At 36.9% G+C, this 22441-nt stretch overlaps 1 protein-coding gene and 1 long non-coding RNA gene across 3 annotated transcripts in view; one reads left to right on the top strand and one right to left on the bottom strand.

Annotated features, from left to right (window-relative positions):
- The first annotated feature begins 1426 nt into the window (after positions 1–1426).
- On the top strand, positions 1427–20428 carry LOC121387685. The gene is made up of 3 exons (XR_005959850.1): positions 1427–2743; positions 19045–19162; positions 19942–20428. It is a non-coding gene; the product is annotated as an uncharacterized LOC121387685 (long non-coding RNA).
- LOC121387684 (rab effector MyRIP-like) overlaps positions 17211–22441 on the bottom strand; it is a 69329-nt gene continuing 64098 nt past the window's right edge. For both annotated transcript variants that reach the window (XM_041518874.1, XM_041518873.1), the window contains exon 5: positions 17211–17424. In XM_041518874.1, the coding sequence (XP_041374808.1) occupies positions 17249–17424 (176 nt within the window). In that variant the 3' untranslated portion in view covers positions 17211–17248. The remainder of the gene's footprint in view (positions 17425–22441) is intronic.

Consider the following 22441-nt stretch of genomic DNA (forward strand, 5'->3'; position numbering starts at 1 on the left):
AGTTTTGACTTGAATTTCACCAACTAGATGCCTATTTGAAACAACCAGTCTTTTTATTAGTAGTTTTGACTTGAATTTCACCAACTAGATGCCTATTTGAAACAACCAGTCTTTTTATTAGTAGTAAAATTTTATTTAGTAATTAAATATTATATATTTTATACAGCTTTTGTGGTTTACATACTATCAAAATTTAATCTCTGATGTATTAATTTTAGAAAGGGAGAGGTTTGGAGGTTTTAAAAATGTTATTGTGGTGCATTACACATACAAAATAACTGAATAGCCCTTTGGTATAGCTAGACATAATATTACATGTCGCTAATTAAAGCTTATGAACCAGATAGAGTTAAAGTATGTTATGTTTAATGACACCACTAGAGCACATTGATTTATTAATCATCAGCTATTGCATGTTAAACAAATGGGTAATTCTGACATATAGTCTTATAGAGGGGAAACCTGCTACATGGCCATCCCACAGACAGGACAGCACATACCATGGCCTTTGATATACATGTGCCAGTCATGGTGTACTGGCTGGAATGAGAAATAACCCAATGGGTCTCATGACAGGAATTGATCCCATATACCGACCGCACACTTGAAGAATGCTTTACCAGTGGGATACGTCCTACCCCGAACCAGATAGAGAAGCTAATGGGAAACGGACGATGATCACACAAGTCAAGGTCTGGGATGTGGAGGTGAACAGCAACAGAAGTTGAAAGACAGGTGTAGCTGCAGGATTAAAGAGATATGAGATGGAATTCAAAGAAGTTTGAGGAACAGTTTGTTTTGTTTAACGACACCACTAGAGCACATGGATTAATTAATCATCAGCTAAATTGAGTGTCAAACATCTGGTAATTCTGACACATAGTCATCAGAGGAAACCTGCTACATGTTTCCTAATGCAGCAAGGGATCTTTTATATGCACTTTCCCACAGACAGAAAAGCACATACTACAACCTTTGACCAGTTATGGTGCACTGGTTGGAACGATAAAAAAAACCAATCAGTTGAACGGATCCGCTGAGGTGGCTCGATCCTGCGACGCAAGCACCTCAGGCAAGCACTCAACTGACTGAGCTAATTAAATCCCCCCCCCCCCCCCCACAGCTGAGACTGAAGGAAACCTTACATACATCAGTCATTCAAACACCCTGTGAAAAACAGCAAAACAAAAAGAGGACTTAGCAAAGACAATTGATGAATTGATCGAGAAAACAACCAATCAGTTTAATGGATCCACTGACATGGTTTGATCCTGTGACACCAGCACCTCAAGCGAGAACTAAGTTAAATCCCGCCCAACAGAGGCAGTGGTATGAAACACAATATTTTTTTTTTAATAAATAGAAAAAAGAAAAAAAAACGTATTATTAAATGCATGACATTGTAGACACGAGCACTCACCATGGTCGAAGCCTATGAACCAGGTAGAAAAGGTTTTGCCGTCTTTCTGGCCTCGAATCATCGTGCATAGCGCCAACTTAGAGTTATCTCCCTCATACTCCGTACACAAGTACAATCCAAACTTTCAGAACCCTTCTTCAACACAACTTTGTTGTTAAACTTGAGGTAACTTTTACTGGTGCATTAATTCATCCCTTTTACAAACTTCTTGAGCTTTACCTTCTTATTAATGGACCCGTTTTGGAACTCTTCTTAAAGCAAAAGTATTTTACCTTCCAATCAATTGAGTCATGTTAGAGGTATTTTTAATACAACAGGTTTTATTATAACACTGGTAAGTTTTACCTATCCAGTAATTAACCCGTGCAATCCACACATATATATTAAATTCTGATTTTGTATGTTCAGGAAGTTGTTAAAACTTTTCACCACAACTTTTTACCTGTCTGTTCACCTTGTATAATCCAAACAATTGAAAAATCATCAAAACAACAAGTCGTTAACTCAGGTAAATTTTTACCTGTATAATCCCAACAGTAGTAATCCTTCAAGACAACAGGTGTGTAAAATTCAGGTAGATTTGACTTGTTTATATAAATATATATATATATCACACGACAGACACTGTCATATTATGAAGAATGCTCCAAAACTCCCGAATACTTTAAGAGCCACATGTCTCGTAACGAGCGATGTGTTATGTCACATTGTAAACAAAGCCCCCCGAACTGGAGAAAATGTCCGTTGATATCCCTCCAACTGTACACACTGCAACAAGTCATATCGTATTAGTCATAGCACACGCGTGTAATAACGAAAAATCTATAGTCACATGGACGTGAACTGTGGATACACTCACAGGTGGTCAGAGTCCCAGGAACACTTTTTCACCTGTCCTCCTCGCCGTCACTCTCACTCAGGTAAACCTTTTACCTGTGATCTGTGTCACGGCAAGACGGCAAGACGAGCCTAAGATTCCACATGACCAGTATACACGGCTAGGAAGGGAGAGTTCCAAACACTCACCACCGCTCACACACTCAAACACATACAGGATGTTATAACGCAGTTGCCCACTGAACAGAACGCGGAGTATAGTGTACACACATAGAACAGGCCGAGAACCAGTCCACTCTACATACAGCCCCACTTCAGTCTGTGTGTGTGTATACAGGTATATAGGCTATACACTGGTACTACCTGTAGAATGGGTGAAGAAGCAGCAGCTACCGTGACCAGTCAAGTGTGATGGTGACATCACAAGAGACAGGTCAAAGGTCAGCCAGCATACCTGTGGTTCAGCTGGCATGACTTAATTTCCAGGTGAGAGACAGAGGGAGTGGGCACAATGCTCCTGGCAATGTTTTTGTTTTCAACTTCAGGACCTTAATGTTGTATGATAACATTTCTGCCATGGTGGGAAGGTGTGTGTGGGTGGTTGGGGGGGGGGGGGGGGGGGAGGATGGGAGTGATGTTTGTTCTGGATATAAACATTACAATTCAGGCCCCATGGGGTGTATCTGAAATCATAAGAAGGCACTGGTATACTTTGATGGTCTTGGGGATGAAAATATATAACAAGGGTGAGGTTAAGGGTGAGGTTAAGGGTTTTTTTTAGGGGTAACAGCCAAACTCTACATATTGTGATTCTGTCTCCGTTCTTATTTGGACCAGCCTCGGTGGTGTCGTGGCAGGCCATCGGTCTACAGGCCGGTAGGTACTGGGTTCGGATCCCAGTCGAGGCATGGGATTTTTAATCCAGATACTGACTCCAAACCCTGAGTGAGTGCTCCGCAAGGCTCAATGGGTAGGTGTAAACCATTTGCACCGACCAGTGATCCATAACTGGTTCAACAAAGGCCATGGTTTGTGCTATCCTGCCTGTGGGAAGCGCAAATAAAAGATCCCTTGCTGCCAATCGGAAGAGTAGCCCATGTAGTGGCGACAGCGGGTTTCCTCTCAAAATCTGTGTGGTCCTTAACCATATGTCTGACGCCATATAACCGTAAATAAAATGTGTTGAGTGCGTCATTAAATAAAACACTTCTTTCTTTCCGTTGTTATTTAATCATTGTATAGATGTGTGTATCTACTGTATGAAATGTAAACATTGCATGAAGCTGCATATAGAATAAACATTGCAAGAAATATAAACAAAACAGACAAGTAATTGTCATATCGCCTCTGGGCTGATAACAGCCAAACTCTACATATTGTGATTCTGTCTCCGTTCTTATTTAATCATTGTATAGATGTGTGTATCTACTGCATGAAATGTAAACATTGCATGAAATGTAAATATTGCATGAAATGTAAACATTGCATGACGTTAAAAGTTTGTTTTGTTTAACAATACCACTTGAACACACTGATTTATTAATCATCAGCTATTGGATGTCAAACATTTGGGAATTTTAACATACAGTCTCAGAGAGGAAACCCGCTCCATTCTTCCATGAGTAATCATTGGCTTTTGGATGTCAATCATTTGGTAATTTTGACATGTAATCATGTCCATTAATAGCAAGGGATCTGTTATAAAGTTAAAGTTTGTTTTGTTTGACGACACCACTAGAGCACACTCACTGAGTAATCATTGGCTTTTGGATGTCAATCATTTGGTAATTTTGACATGTAATCATGTCCATTAATATATTAATAGATCTTTTATATGCACCATCCCACAGACAGGATAACACATACCACAACCTTTGATATACCAGTCATGGTGCACTAGCTGGAATGAAAAATAGCCCAGTGGGCCCACCGACGAGGGTCAATCCTAGACCGATCGCACATCAGGCGAAGGCTTTAACACTTGGCTAATTTTGACAGAATCACAATACGTGGAGTTTGGCTAACCTCCACTACTCCTCCCTCAAGGGCTAAAGTTAACAGTAAATTATTTTTAGGTTTAGATAGCCCGTTCAAAAATTAGTGCAAAACGTTTGTTTATTGAATATTATCTATATTATTTCTGGACTGCACAAATAAAGTTTTTAAACTCCTTACAAATATTTAGGTAAAAAATTCAAAATTGCCCTTAAATTTTTCGGCCCCAGCTAATATATGCACTAATGGTGATCATAGGGCTAAGATCGCTTTGTGGAACGGGGCCCTAACCTAGTAAATAACTACTATTTCCATGCCCGACAGCTAGTGAATTTTGTGGGGTCAAATGTTCCAGTTATGTCTATTTTGTAAATATTGAATATCTTGCTCCCACCCCAACCCCCCATGTGTGTGTTTTTGAGCTCTATCTCCCACTTTAGGTGACATATCTGATTATTACTACTGATTTAGTAAAATTGTATTAACTTAAAGTAAAGTAGGGCTAGTGACTTTTTAATCGTGGCTAGTAAATGTTTTAAATCATTTATCCCATGGCTAGTGGATTTAAAATATTTTCAAGAAGCCCTGGTATATATTTATCTTCACAATGCACAACAAGTGACACTATGGCAGAATCACATACAAGTAGTTTTCAACTGTTTGCATGTCTGTACTGTTTCTAGTCCCTGCAATGTTTATATTATGCTCAACTTCATGCAATATTTACATTTCATTCATAGTAATTATAACTGTGACAAAATCACGATACGTGGAGTTTGGCTGTTATTAAACCCAGGATGTGATATGACAATTACTTGTCTGTAATGTTTTTATTCCTTGCAATGTCTATTGTAAGTGCAACTTCATGCAATGTTTACATTTCATTCATAGTAAGATAAATGTGACAGAATCACAATACATGGAGTTTGACTATTATTAAACATTGGGGGCAGGGAGGGGTATGAAAATTACATATCTGTAATGTTTCTAATCCTTGCAATGTTTATATTATACTCAACTTCATGCAGTGTTTACATTTTATGCATAGTAAAATAACTCTCCAGAATGTATAAATACGAATTGTGACAGAATGACAATACTTGGAATGTGGCTGTTATCAGCCCAGGGGCAATATGACAATTACTTGTCTGTTTTGTTCATACTTCTTGCAATGTTTATGGTGTATGCAACCTCATGCAATGTTTATATTTCATGCATAGTAATATATATAATCAGAACTCAGACAGAATCACAATACATGGAGTTTGGCCATTATCAGCCCAGGGGCATACATACATGATTAAATATCTGTAATGTTTCTATTCCTTGAAATGTTTATTTTATATACAGCTTCATGCAATCTATTGGGCTATTTCTCATTCCAGCCAGTACACCACGACTGGTATATTGAAGACCGTGGTATGTGCTATCCTGTCTGTGGGATGGTGCATATAAAAGATCCCTTGCTACTAATGGAAAAATGTAGCGGGTTTCCTCTCTAAGACTATATATCAAAATGACCAAATGTTTGACATCCAATAGCTGATGATTAATAAATCAATGTGCTCTAGTGGTGTTGTTAAACAAAACAAACTTTTAACTTCATGCAATGTTTACATTTCATGCAGTAGATACATACATCTATACAATGATTAAATAAGAACGGAGACAGAATCACAATATGTAGAGTTTGGCTGTTATCAGCCCAGAGGCGATATGACAATTACTTGTCTGTTTTGTTTATATTTCTTGCAATGTTTATTCTATATGCAGCTTCATGCAATGTTTACATTTCATGCAGTAGATACACACATCTACACAATGATTAAATAAGAACGGAGACAGAATCACACTACGTGGAGTTTGGCTCTTATCAGCCCAGTGGGCGATATGACAATTAGGTGCTGGCTGCCCGGGAGATACAAGCGAGGGCTACATGGAAGACTGGGTCTAATTAAAACGTGTTTGACAAGGATCCCACCGGAATGTGATCGGGACCGTCTTTCATGTTGACACACAGCTTTTTTCTTAAAGATCTCTCAAGCTTGTAGAATTAGTGTCGGAGAACACAGAGCAGAGTAAACAATCACAAGAAGACCATAAATTAAAATTGTACCAGAGTACCAGATGGTGATTTCGTAAACTGCAATTTAAAATGTTTTTGTTTTGCTTTACAGGAAAACTATTCAGTCAACCGTATTGAAATGATAATACTGTAATTGGTCATTTAATTGGTCATTTCTTTTGTTGTGTTGAATAGTTAAAGTTTGATTTGTTTAACTACACCACTAGAGCACACCGATTTATTAATTACCGGTTGTCAGACATTTGGTAACTTTGACATATAGTCTTAGAGAGGGAAACCTGCTACATTTTTCCATTAGTAGCAAGGGATCTTTTACACGCGCCATCCCACAGACAGAATGACACATACCACAGCCTTTGATATATCAGTTGTGGTGCACTGGCTGGAACGAGAAATAGCTCAATGGGCCCATCGACGGGGATCAATCCTAAACTGACCATGCATCAGGTGAATGCTTTACCACTGGGTTACGTCCTGCCCCTTCGTCTGTGTACATTGCATATTGAAAAATGAACCTCCACTGAGGGGATTCAAACCACAGCGCTCTACCAACTGAGCTAATAGGGAAATTATCACAAGCTACTGCCGGTAGGAACACTTTATACCAACACTGCTACATACTCCCCTCTCAAGTGAAGCTACGTCCCGGAGCTGTGGGTCACGGGCAGTTGGAACTATTACAGGTCCTAACTGGGTTATAATTGTATTCTTGTCTTAAGAATACACCCAGTTCCTATGTCAGCTCCAAATATAACAGATAAAAATCAACCTCCACTGATGGGATTCGAACCACAGACTCTCAATATGAGAGTCCAGCACTCTACCAGCTGAGCTTATAGGTAGTACTAAACCAAATAACTTCCAGCTGGGTCAAAGTTCGAGGTGAACCCAACTTTTGATAGAGAAGTGAACACCACAAGTCCTGTGATTGGTAATAAATGTGAGTTTTCATCTGGGCAAAAAATGTATGCAATTTTATTTCATCTAGTACCACTGTGTCACGTAACCTTGTGCTTGAAACATGTATGGGGTACCTGTAACAGTACTCGAATTTTGTGCGGAACTAGTGTAGTTATCTCTGAAATGAGCAGCTTGTCCCCTATGTTTTCTGCTTCAATTTAAGGGTGAGGGGTGGTAGTATTTATATCCGTGGCGTTTATGTCGATTGATACGCTGCAGGTAGGAGTTTTAGCCACATATGTTACTATTGTCGTCTATGGGATTTGATTTGGTAGTATAAACCCTATAGGGAAATCCCCACTAGCTCCTGCCACTAGGAGCACTTCATATCAACACTACTATGAATGTACAGTTTGTACACACACACATGTAGGTATTTCTTGACATGCCACAAGAATACATCACTAAACCTGTCTGAAAATGTCATCTCCATCGGACGGACAAAGCGGAAGACACACGAAAGGTTATCTTGATTTTCAAGTTAAATGACAAATTCCAGCGTCAGCAAGTGTTCAGTGGAGGAAATGTCAATCTTGTTTACTGACAGATATTATGCAACTTAGACTCCTCCTCTCGGTAGGCAAACACCAACGATAAAAGGTCACCTGTATTATACCTGAAACTCACCTAATTACCTGTATTATACCTGAAACTCACCTAATTACCTGTATTATACCTGAAACTCACCTAATTACCTGTGTTACCTGAAACTCACCTAATTACCTGTATTATACCTGAAACTCACCTAATTACCTGTATTATACCTGAAACTCACCTAATTACCTGTATTATACCTGAAATTCACCTAATTACCTAGTTAGTACCTGAAACTCACCTAATTACCTGCATTATACCTAAAACTCATCTAATTACCTGTGTTACATGAAACTCACCTAATTACCTAGTTAGTACCTGAAACTCACCTAATTACCTGTGTTACATGAAACTCACTTAATTACCTGTGTTACCTGAAACTTACCTAATTACCCATGTTACCTGAAACTCACCTAATTACCCATGTTACCTGAAACTCACCTAATTAACTGTATTATACCTCAAACTCACCCAATTACCCATGTTATCTGAAACTCACTTAATTACCCATGTTACCTGAAACTCACCTAATTACCCATGTTACTTAAATCTTACCTAATTACCCATGTTACCTGAAACTCACCTAATTACCTGTATTATACCTGAAACTCGCCTAATTACCTGTATTATACCTCAAACTCACCTAATTAACTATGTATACAATACCTTGCGTGCCCAAACCCAATTTGAAGTATGTTTTGTTTAATGACACCACTAGAGCACAATAATTTATTAATAATTGGCTATTGGATGTCAAACATTTGGTAATTGTTTACATATAGTCTTAGAGAGGAAACCTGCTAGTTTTTCCCCATTAGTAGCAAAGGATCTTTTATATGCACCATCCCACAGGCAGGATAGTACATACCACATACCTTTGATATATCAGTCATGGTGCACTGGCTGGAACGAGAAACAGCTCAATGTGCCCACCGACGGGGATAGATTCAAAACCAACTGCACATCAAGCAAGCGCTTTACCACTGGGCTACGTCCCCCCCCCCCCCACCACCCCCATTTGAAGGCAAGTTAATAAATTACTATTAAAGGTGCAGACCGTAGTTTCAACTCATAAAAATGGACACTAAGTTTGGTTAAGTTACAAACCTGTAACACATTTAGATAACATTACAAGAGAGTGAAACAAGAGTCTGCGACATTGAAACAGTGAAATATCGTTAAAAATACACTAAAACTCGACTCCATAACTGTTATTTCTCAGACGCTTGTGCGGTTTTAAAAATATGAAAAATGCATTTTGGTGTATTAGAAACAGCAGGATGAACTGAAACAGTTTGGTTGTACGGAAATGGATAATCTAAACAATAAAATATCAGTAATGTTTGATTTTAGTGATCATAAACGGCTCTAATAGTGAAACATATGCTTCAGTGTTTATAAACTAGGGTATGTCCCTTTAATAGTATATGCAGCTGCTGGCATTTTCATTCACCTACATGTTTCATGTCATACTAATAGTAAGAGAAAGAACAGTACAGAAGAATTAACACAATTTATTTCATTTCAACTTATTTTCGTGCTTATATCCAATTAAGGTTCAAGCACGCTGTCCTGGGCACACACCTCAGCTATCTGGGCTGTCTGTCCAGAACAGTGGGTTAGTTGTTAGTTGGTTAGTGGTTAGTGAGAAAGTAGAGGGTAGCATTAACACAACAAAAAGCAGTAACTCCAGTTGGTTTTTATACCGCAATTTGAACAGACAATTTTTACAAGATGGCCTCAAAGTCTGTCCTTGCTGCAACATGTTTACAGTTACCAAGTGCTTCCCTCTTCAGTAAATACTCCGCGGCGGCTTCGCCATTTCAAACGGGATGGAGAGAATGACCTCGACAACCGCACAGCCAAAATATACGCAACACCAAAAGAAATGCAAAAATTCATTTAGTTTTCTGTAATGTTTTTTTTTTCTTGTTTTTTTAATTTTTTATCTTTTTTTTAAATTCCACTGCCCTTTGAATTCCATATCATTTCTTCCCGATCTGGCAACGCCTCCTATCTTTCAACTTCTTTCGCTGTCCACCTCCACATGCCATTAATTAGTTTATTATGTTTATTTGGATTGCCGATCATTTCATAAGGAGTTCCACATATAAATACAATACAAGAAAGACACATTTTATTTATGGTTATATGGCATCAGACATATGGTTAAGGACCACACAGTTATTGATAGAGAAAACCTGCTGTCGCCACTTCATGGGCTACTCTTTCTGATTAGCAGCAAGGGATCTTTTATATGCACCATCCCACAGACAGGGTAGTACATACCACAGCTTTTGATATACCAGTCGTGGTGCACTGGATGGAAAGAGAAATAGCCCAATGGGTCCACTGACGGGAATCGATCTCATACCGACCGCACATCGAGCGAGGGCTATAACACTGGGCTACATCCCGTCCCTAAACAAGATACAATGCTTATGCATAAATTTACAAAATTATTGTGTCATAAATTTTATTTTATTTTAAATCCATGTTTCTTTTGTTGTCCTGTATCTTACTGTGTGAAAATCTCTTCTTTGTATCTTGACAAAACAACGTACGAACAAACAGTGGAAATGTAATGGGCTAGAACAAAATATCACAGTAGTTGTAAAATGTCACCGTGGTTGTAAAATATGTCTCCATGGTTACTGATCATGGCGACTTCAATGACATTCTGCAGCCTGACAAATTCTAACAGGGTCTTAATGTTTAATTAATCTGATCAAACCGTCTCAGGCCTGTTTCTAAGGCAACAGGGGTTTTTTTTCATTGGCTTTCATTGATAAACATTGATCAAGTTTTTAAAATGAAGTTAGCGTATGCTAACATTTTTATTTTAAAAGAATAAACATAAAACATACTGGGTTAAAAAAAAAAGATTATTTTGGTTTTAAAGTTCAGCAAAAAATAAATTAAGAATGCTAAATATAAGATGACTAAAAGTTTCTAAAACATGAAACAGCCTAAACATGCAAGAAAATAAAATATGATTGAATTAAGAAAAAGTAAATGATTAAATAATTAAAGTAACGAACAAACGAACAAACGAACGAATGAATGAACGAATGAACGAACGAATGAACGAACAAACAAACAAATCAATCAACCAACCAATCAATCAATGTTTTGGTTTCATTTTCATATAATAAAAACACTTTATTGACAAATAATTATTTTGATTCTAAAATACACTAAAAATAAAATTTTAAATTCTTTACAAATGACAGAACTTTCATAGCTGGACAGTAAGGGCCAAATTGGGGGTGGGAAAGAAAAGAAAGGAAGGAAATGTTTTATTTATTGATGCACTCAACACATTTTATTTACGGTTATATGGCCTCACACCTATGGTGAAGAACCACACAAATACTGAGGGAGGAAACCCTGTCACCACTTCATGGGCTACTCTTTTCGATTAGCAGCAAGGGATCTTTTATATGCACCATCCCACAAACAGGGCAGCACATACCACAGCCTTTGATATACCAGTCGTGGTGTACTGGTTGGAGCGAGAAATAGCCCAATGGGCCCACTGACAGGGATCGATCCCAAACTGACTGCGCATTAAGCAAGTGCTTTATCACTGGGCTACGTCCGCCCTTTCAACACTCTGTATAAACACTGAGAAATTTATTCACGTACTAAGATGAGCTAAAAATCACTCACCTTGAACCTGTCTCAGGTGAGTGATGGAGAGCAAGAGTGATAGCTCACATTAAAATGTCAATATGGGGTTCAACTATATACAGATAGTTACGACAATAAAATCTCTATAACGTTCAACCTTCTTCTCCAAAACAATGTCTACTCTTTTATTAATTAAATTTTCTTAAATTATTTATTAAAGATACATATTCTGAATATATGCATACATATAACAGTGTTCGAGATTTAAAATTTTGGGCATATCCCAGTTGGATACTAACATTTCAAAATCTGGTATCCCACCTGAGAATTTAGTATCCCACTTAAAAGAAATTCATAAATAACATCATAACAAACTTGGACGACACTGTTCTCGTTCCCACTCTATTGCTACGATGCAATCGAAATCGTGGAATTTGTGAAATTGGCAATCAAACAGAATTTGCAGAAAGATTTGCTGCATCTATTTTTGCGTAATAATGACATAAATTAATATTTAGCAGATTGGTATTGATTAAAGCTGACAGGTCAAATTGCAAGTACTAAGCTAAGCAGAGGGGTGGTCTCAGGTGCGTTCAATATAAAACTGGGTGTTATAGTCTGTTTCAAATTACACATGTTTTGCAGTAAACTTGTAAATACATCTCATATTTCTATCTATAACAGGTCATTTATTATAATTTTTTCTACCGGTTATTTGAATACCATAACAGGTCATGATAATACTGACACATTTTTATGGTTTTTATTCCAGGGATTTTCATAACTAATATATAAGACTGGAAAATCACCTGGGTATAATTTTGATTAGTACTTTAGTCTATTGCTACCTCGCTATTGCTCCAGTGTAGCATTAAACTGGGTATGATCTGGGGGAGATATTGTTACGGCATAGCATTAGACTTGATACGAGTTCGAAAATACTGTTACCTAACTTCAGTAAATGACCAACGTTCATTGTTTCTGCGAAAAATGAAAACACAGGATTAAAAAAACCAACAACAATGTTACATTACATTAGTATCCTGGTGGGATACTGGGTTATTGAAGTCTGGTATCCAAAATTAAATTATGGTATCCCCGGGATATCGGGATACCATTAATCTCAAACACTGATATAATTATCACAAATATTAACCTTAGTAACAGCTGTAACAATGTACTACTATTCTTGTCAGTTATATATGAATATAATTCACATAGGCACATTAATTACTGCTGTCTAAGACACAAAAATACATACCGGTATTGTGTAATATTACCTGTCACCCCTAAAATGGTAATGGACATGGTTTATTACTGTAAATAGTTTTGTAACACTATTGATTAAGTAGACTTTAATTCCCATCTGAAATCACAGAACTGACCAATTACGTAGTCCCAAAGAAAAGAAAATAATCACTTAGATATCGTGGGTTGTCATTTTTGCTCCAACGTAGAATACCATAGGCCTAATAGTGCACATTTTTCCTTTGGATTATTTAACAGAGAAAAATACTATTTATAACCCCATTTCGTTCCATTGTATAACTTGAAAATGTATTTAGTTAAATAGTTTATTACATTATCAAGCCATTTATGTTGTTTTATGAGTCAGGTTGATCAAAGAGAAGCGCTTGGTTGTAAATTACTGCTTTTTTTTACACTGTGCATAGAGGAGTTGGTCGGAGCTGACGTCTGCCCCAAGCTTTACCACCGGACACTTTGAAAACCAAAATGGCTGCCCCCAGTTAGCAGGAATAATCATGTTTTTTATTAACTCTAAAATTACGCGTTTTTCATTTGTTAAAGTGTCAGTATATGTTGGTTGTCCAGGTATGCATCTTTCCAACACATAAGGCTCGTGTTTGAGTTTACTCTCTCTTTAAGAACTCACTCTGGGTTGGAGCTGGAACCAGGCTGCGAACCCTGTACCTACCAGCCTGTAGTCCGATGGCTTAACCACGACACCACAGAGGCCGGTCCTCTGCAAAAAAACTCTTTCATCAGGAAAGACTACTCCTGTTTCTTATTTAACATAGCAGTGCTAACTTCCTATGTGCTATGTACAATGTATATAATAATCTGAGTACTTAAAGAGTTGTCTCCCATTATAACTCTTTAAAATTTGTGTACACCATAATAATGTGTTCATGAGGCCAGCAATAGAAATAAGTAGAATTTTTCATTTGTCCACCGGACAAGTATATTGAGAAATCTACTTGTCCAGCAATATTTTCACTTGTCCAGCAATATTTTCACTTGTCCAAATATATGCTTTGTTTTATTCAAGTACAAGGAATGTATTTTTTATTTCTCAAAATGAAACTGCACTGAACATTTTTACTTGTCCACTGGACAACCATTGAGGTACATTTTGTTTATCTGAGCAGATTTTCACTTGTCAGGACAAACGGACAAGAGCTTATTTCGAACACTTGCGAACTATTTGACTGGTACCATCAACTTCTATCATTTTACTTTCATCTAATGTTAAGATAAAAAAAACCAGTCTAGTGGTGTATATATAGCTAACTATTTGACTGGTACCATCAACTTCTATCATTTTACTTTCATCTAATGTTAAGATAAAAAAACCCAGTCTAGTGGTGTATATATAGCTAACTATTTGACTGGTACCATCAACTTCTATCATTTTACTTTCATCTAATGTTAAGATAAAAAACCAGTCTAGTGGTGTATATATAGCTAACTATTTGACTGGTACCATCAACTTCTATCATTTTACTTTCATCTAATGTTAAGATAAAAAACCAGTCTAGTGGTGTATATAGCTAACTATTTGACTGGTACCATCAACTTCTATCATTTTACTTTCATCTAATGTTAAGATAAAAAACCCAGTCTAGATAGTGAGTCATTTCAACTATTTGCCTTCCTGAACATGTGTCAGGTTATAAACATAATCACAGACTTTGTTTTTTCTACAGAAAGTGTAACAAGTAAAGGTTGTTTTGTTGTATGTCACCACTAAAACACCAAGGCTTCTAGATTATGGTAGCCCCACTCCCATGGCTAGTGATATTCATTGTTGGGCTAGTAAATAATAACTACTAAAGCCATGCCAGACAGGGCTTCTAGATTATGGTAGCCCCACTCCCATGGCTAGTGATATTCATTGTTGGGCTAGTAAATAATAACTACTAAAGCCATGCCAGACAGGGCTTCTAGATTATGGTAGCCCCACTCCCATGGCTAGTGATATTCAATGTTGGGCTAGTAAATAACTACTATTGCCATGCCAGACAGGGTTTCTAGATTATGGTAGCCCCACTCCCATGGCTAGTGATATTCAATGTTGGGCTAGTAAATAACTACTATTGCCATGCCAGACAGGGCTTCTAGATTATGGTAGCCCCACTCCCATGGCTAGTGATATTCAATGTTGGGCTAGTAAATAACTACTATTGCCATGCTAGTGATTTTAGGGGGGGGGGGGGGGGGGGGTGTTTTCAAATGTTGCATTTTAGTCTATTTTGTAAATATGAATATCATGACCCCACCCCAACCCCCAATGTTAGTGTTTTTAAACTCTATCTCCCTCTTTAGGTGACATATCCGATTATTATTATTATTTAGTAAAATTGTATAAACTTAAAGTGAATTTTTAATCATGGCTAGTAAATTTTTTTAATCATTGATCCGACAGCTAGTGGATTTAAAAAAGATTCTAGAAGCCCTGAGAACACATTGATTAATTAATCATCGGCTACTGCATTTAAACATTTGACACATAGTCTGCAGTTAAACGTTTATTTAACACCACTAGAGCACATTGATTTACTGATCATCGGCTATTGGATGTCACACATTTGGTAATTCTGACTCGTAGTCATCAGAGGAAACCCACTACATTTTTTTATTAGCAGCAAGGGATCTTTTACATGCACTTTCCCACAGACAGGATAACACATACCACAGACTTTGACCAATTGTGGTGTACTGTTTGGAATGAGACAAAACACAATCAGTTTGGATCCACTGTGGTGGTTTGATCCTGCGATGTAAGCACCTGAGGCAAGTTTTCAACCAACTGAGCTAAATGCTGCCCCCTTTTTACAATATATATATAGAAAATAACTAGTTATATAATGACAGAAATAATAGCTTTTCCCCTTAGGGAAAGTCTTGCAGAATTTGCCATTCTTACCTTCACAGGATAAAGCAGATATCTGACGTCAGTAACTAGTTATTATCTTTATCCTGCAGACCATTATTTCTGTTATTAATTCAGCCACATTGTACGATGACCTAGTGGTCAAATGAGTGATTTTGTAATGTAGGCTATGTGTGTGACGTCACATGAGTGATTTTATAATGTAGGCTATGTGTGTGACGTCACATGAGTGATTTTGTAATGTAGGCTATGTGTGTGACGTCACATGAGTGACGTTAAAAGTCACATCCTGCTAGTAGGAGGATATGACTTTGCTTTATTCGTCTTCATATTTTGTCAACAGAAACAGTGGTTGCAGGATAAAAAAGTGTTTATAATACAAAGAGAATGTCTAGAAAAAAGGCAGGCTGGAGTAATAGATAAATTGATGCTTTGATTTTGTAATCCCTGCATTGAAGAATGAAAGTAACAGAAATATTTATTTGCAGAAGTTTGTACAGTAAAACCTCTCAAAATAGGATCCACTAAAAAGGGACCTCTCTAAAAACTAGACATTTTTCAGTTTTTAAAAGAATAGTACACAATAGAACCTCTTTAAACCAAATACCTCTTAAAATCAGACTTTTTACTTGGTTCTGTGGGTGTCCGGTTGAGATGGGCTTCACTGTATAATGATACACAAGATACCATGTAATCTTTTATCGATGCTAAGGAAAATTAAATTTTCTGTAACTGTAACATTCTGATCTTACTAAGAGGTACATGTGTAGCAGTCTAGCAAATAGCATTTCATCCAGGTCAAAGTTCGAGGTGCACCCGACTTTTGATACAGCACTTCATGGTTCCTCGTCACAGGACTTGTTGTAATATAGGACGGGATGTAGTCCAGTGGTAGAGCGCTCACTCGATGTGCGGTTGGTCTGGAATCGGTCCTCGTCGGTGGGCCCATTGGGCTATTTCTCATTCCAGCTAGTGCACCACGACTGGTATATCAAAGGCTGTGGTATGTACTGCCATGTCTTTGGGATGGTGTATATAAAAGATCCCTTATCAAAAAGAATAGACCATGACGTGGCAACAGCGGGTTTCCTCTCTCAATAGCTGTGTGGTCCTTAACTATATGTCTGATGACATATAACCATAAATAAAATGTGTCAAGTGCATCGTTAAATAAAACAGTTCCTTTTTCCTTTTTGTTGTAATAAAGTGTTGTTTTATCCACCCAAAACCTTGCTGTGATTTGATTTAAACCAGTGCTAGTGTACCACGTACTGTGATGCTTGAAAGATAGGTGGGATGTCATAAAGATAAGCTTGTCAATATGCCAAAATATGGAATATACAACAGACGACTTGATCTGGTTTTTACTGGTGAGTGAAGTATAAACGAGGAATATACAACAGACGACTTGGTCTGGTTTTTACTGGTGAGTGAAGTATAAACAAGGAATATACAACAGATGACTTGATCTGGTTTTTACTGGTGAGTGAAGTACAAACGAGGAATATACAACAGACAACTTGGTCTGGTTTTTACTGGTGAGTGAAGTATAAAGGAGGAATATACAACAGACAACTTGGTCTGATTTTTATTGGAGAATGAAGTATAAACGAGGAATATATAACAGAAGACACTTACCACTGTCGTCATGACTCGGATGGATATCAAAGACATTTTGAAGACTTGGTCTTGTTTTCACTGGAGAATGTGGCAGAGAATTGTTGAAGTATGAAGGATCATAACCGCTGTCTACCTCACTGTCAGCTACAAACAAAAAACAACCTGGTCTAATTTATGTAAAATTACAAACCTTCAGCTTAGTAAATTAATTATACAATATACTCAGTTCTGACTGCATGAATTTTTTTTTTTTTTAAACACAATTTTTATTGATGTTATCCTTAATAATATCCAGAAAATAATGTCATTACAGAAAATGGGACATCATTATAGTAAATGGGACATTATTACATAAAATGGGACATCATTATAGAAAATGGGACATTATTACAGAAAATGGTACATCATTATAGAAAATGGGACATCATTATAGAAAATGGGATATCATAAAGGAAAATGGAATATCATAACAGAAAATGGGACATCATTATAGAAAATGGGACATCATTATAGAAAATGGGACATTACAGAAAATGGGATATCATAACAGAAAATGGGATATTATTACAGAAAATGGGACATCATTATAGAAAATGAGACGTCATTTTTTTAATGGGATGTCTTTACAGAAAATGTGATATCTTTGTGAAAATGGGATAGTATTATAAAAAATGTGACATCATTGTAGAAATGGGACATCATTACATAAAATGGGATGTCTTCACATAAAATAGGACATTATTACCCAAAAAAATGTGACATCATTACACAAAATGGGGAAATCATTACAGAAATATGGGACATCATTAATACAAAGCAAAGCGTTATTATATCTGTAAGAAGTGTTGCTAGTGTTATTATAACTGTAAAAAGTATTATAAATGTAAAAAGTGTTATTATAAATGTAAAAAGTGTGATATCAACTGTAAAAAGTTATACAGGTCTGTAAAACGTGTTAAAATATAATTATAGAAAGTATAATTATATCTGTAAAAGTGTTATTTTAACAGTAAAAAAAAGTGTTATTCCCATTGTAAATGTTTTTATTACAACTGTAAAATGTGATATTCCTACTGTAATGACATCACTTATCAAAATGACACCATTGGTCAGTAGCAATAAATAGTATTGTATTACACCAAAGTGTATACACCAGATAATATTTCCTAATGTAATATTTTCTATATATTGTATTATTTTCTATATATTGTATGAAAGGCAATATTTTCTATATACACTGTATGAATCATATTTTCTATATATTGTATTATTTTCTATATATTGTATGAAAGGCAATATTTTCTATATACACTGTATGAATCATATTTTCTATATATTGTATTATTTTCTATATATTGTATGAAAGGCAATATTTTCTATATACACTGTATGAATCATATTTTCTATATATTGTATTATTTTCTATATATTGTATGAAAGGCAATATTTTCTATATACACTGTATGAATCATATTTTCTATATATTGTATGAAAGGCAATATTTTCTATATACACTGTATGAATCATATTTTCTATATATTGTATGAAAGGCAATATTTTCTATATACACTGTATGAATCATATTTTCTATATATTGTATGACATGTAATATTTACTATGTATTGTATGACACATAATATTTTTTATATATTATTGTATGAAAGTCAATATTTTCTATATACACTGTATGAATCATATTTTCAATATATTTTACAACACAGGTTACATTAGCTATATATATATAGAGAGAGATTTGCATTACAGGCTAACACACACGATGAAATGACGAACGAGGCAGAAATGAAGTATAGATGATATTGATAACTGATAAACACTGACCCACCAGCTGTGGAATGAATCCATCAACAACACAGGGAAACAGGTGGGCGTTCAGGTGTAAACACACAACAAAAGCAAGGTGTGTCATTGAATAACACTTTATAATGTTACGCACTGGTGAAAACAATAGGACCATCTTTAAAAACACCATACATGTACATGTACACATATAATACATTCTTGCTCACTGGACTGAATTAGCCAGCTTTTCATGGGCTACTCTTTTTGATTAGCAGCAAGGGATCTTTTATATGCACCATCCCACAGACAGGATAGCACATACCACAGTCTTTGATGTACCAGTCGTGGTGCACTGGCTGGAACGAGAAATAGGCATTATTACAGGTAAAATTTGTGCTGGTGAATACAACACTAGAATAGAGAACATCTAGTTGTGTCAGAATTGTACTTATTACAACAATTAAACTTTGTTTCGTTTAACGACACCACTAGAGCACATTCATTCATTAATCATCGGCTATTGGATGTCAAACATTTGGTAATTCTGACTCGTAGTCATCAGAAGAAACCAACTACATTTTTTCTCAGGCAGCAAGGGATCTTTAAAATGCATTTTCACACAACAGACAGGAAAGCACATACCATGGCATTTGACCACACTGGTTGAAACAAGAAAAACTAAGTCAGTTTAATGGATCCACCAAGATGGTTCGATCCTGTGAAGCATGCACCTTAGGTGAGCACTCAACTGACTTGAGTTAAATTCCACTCCACCGATTAGAACATATGTCCAATTTCTCACGACAAATTGCATGTGACAAATCGGTTTGACAAATAATGAGGACGTCTCTTCATTTTCAGATAATTCTAACCGGCTGTACAACCGAAGGTTGATCACTTGGTGCAAACTGATTATAAGTGATGATCAGAAAGAAACGAACCATGTTCAGGGATGTGAGAGGGGCTGGAACAAAAAAGGCTTACTGTGGTCGAGGTCCAAGGGCCGCCCAAGGGTTCCTGAATGAAAATTGTTGTTTCCAACCCCTGGAACTGCCAAAAATTGCCTTTAATGCTAACAAATCTCAACTGGTTATAACATATAATATAAGGCACACATCATAAACTTGAAAACATGCTAATGAACCTTGTGTGGTCAACATTATTGAACATCATGTTTTTTGGGGTTTTTTTTAGATGAAATGGAAAAGTGCATTCCCGGGTTTCCGCGTAGCTGTCACCTCCCTGTATGTAGGGAAGGGCAGTTCAATGCACATTTACTCATAAAGTTTAAGTTGGTTTTGTTTAATGACACCACTAGAGCACTTTGACATATTGAAGGAAGGAAATGTTTTATTTAACAATGCACCCAACACATTTTATTTACAGTTATACAGCGTCAGACATACGATTAAGGACCACACAGATATTGAAGAGAGGAAACCCACTGTCGCCACTTCATGGGCTACATTTTTCCATTAGTAGCAAGGGATCTTTTATATGCACCATCCCACAGACAGGATAACACATACCATGGTCTTTGATATACCAGTTGTGGTGCACTGGCTGGATCGAGAAATAGCCCAATGGGCACACCAATGGGGTTGACATATTGATCATCACCTACTGGATGTCAAACATTTGGCATAAAGGTTTAGAGAAAACCTTGCTACATTTTTCCATTAGTAACAAGGGATATTTTATATGCACCATCCCACAGACAGGATAGCATATACCACAGCCTTTCGTATACCAGTGGTGGTGCACTGGCTGGAACAAGAAATAGCCCAATGACAGGGATCGATACTAAACCAAAACCGCATCAAGCAAGCGCTGATATGACAGATGACAACAATGAGGTAAAATATAACGAGCCGTGACAGGTATGGAATGGGGGGGGGAGGCAGGGGGGGATGTCACTTACATATAATTTACAGCACTCTTTAAACTATTTATGGGTTACGCTAAAACATATTCAGGTAAACCAATTTCTGGGTGTGGTTTTTTTTACCAGTCTCAGTGGTGATGTGGAGGTGAGACATAGCCCAGTGGTAAAACGCTCGCTCGGTGTGCGGTTGGTTTGGGATCGATCCCCGTTGGTGGGCCCCTTGTGCGATTTCTCGCTCCAGCCAGTGCACCATGAGTGGTATATCAAAGGCCATGGTATGTGCTATTCTGTCTGTGGGATGGTGCATATAAAAGATCCCTTGCTGCTAATCTAAAAGAGTAGCTCATGAAGTCGCGACAGCGGGTTTCCTCTCTCAATATCTGTGGTCCTTAACCATATGTCCGATGCCATATAACCATAAATAAAATGTGTTGAGTGTGTCGTTAAATAAACCATTTCCTTCCAGTGGTGATGAGGTTATGGTAGGTACTGGGTTCATATCCCACCTGAGGCAATCGTTGAGTGCACCACTGTAGGCTCAATGGGTAGGTGTATGGCCACATACACAGAGTTACACACACTTCACAGGTGTGATTATGGGTGTGTAGGACTCCACGCGGGGGATGATTACCCGGCATGCACTGCTGGTTCCGTGTACCCTGAGTTTCACCCACTTTACAGGTATGATTATGGGTGTGTCTGCAGGTTCTGTGTACCCCAGGCTTGGGTGATACCGAGATGGCTCAACTTACAGCAAGCCTGGAGAATGGCCATATCAAGTAACCCCATACCAAAATGGAAATCCTGCAGCTTCACCTTTATCATCATAAATGTTTGTAATGTCCAAAAATTAATTGTCTACATTTGTGGCATTAATTGTAAGGAGCCCAAACTGGATTCTGTTTTTAAATAATATTTTAGGAAATAAAATGAAATGTAACCTAGTAAAAATTGTAGAACGATCAGAAACACGTTTAATATACAGCCACTAATATGTTATGCAGAAAAATATATTTGTAATATGCCTTAATATGTAATTACAATCGTTAACAAGGCTCTGTTAGTCAATAACACTTTAAAAGTTGCAGCAAACTCAGGAATGTCCCTTTAAGAAAAAACACAAGAAATGGTTTTGACATAGCCAATCATGATCTTGTAAGTGATGTAGTAAATGGCTGGTGAAAAACTACCATTCTCACAATTTTCAGAGGTCTTTTTTAAATTGTGAATTTTGTAAAACTGAAAAAAAACTAAAAACATTTAACACTGACATGACTATGTGCATATCATGCAATACAAACCACATTTAAAAAAAAACCAAAACACGGTTACCATGGAAACAACAGCAATTTCCAGTGCCCTTCTTTACAACTGTGAATTTTGTAAAACTGGGGGGAAAAAAACAACAAATTTAACAATGACTGTGTGCATGTCATGCAATATAATACAAACCACTGAAACAACGGTTACCGTGGA

The sequence above is a fragment of the Gigantopelta aegis genome, chromosome 13, assembly GCF_016097555.1.
Source record: "Gigantopelta aegis isolate Gae_Host chromosome 13, Gae_host_genome, whole genome shotgun sequence".
Classification (NCBI taxonomy): domain Eukaryota; kingdom Metazoa; phylum Mollusca; class Gastropoda; order Neomphalida; family Peltospiridae; genus Gigantopelta; species Gigantopelta aegis.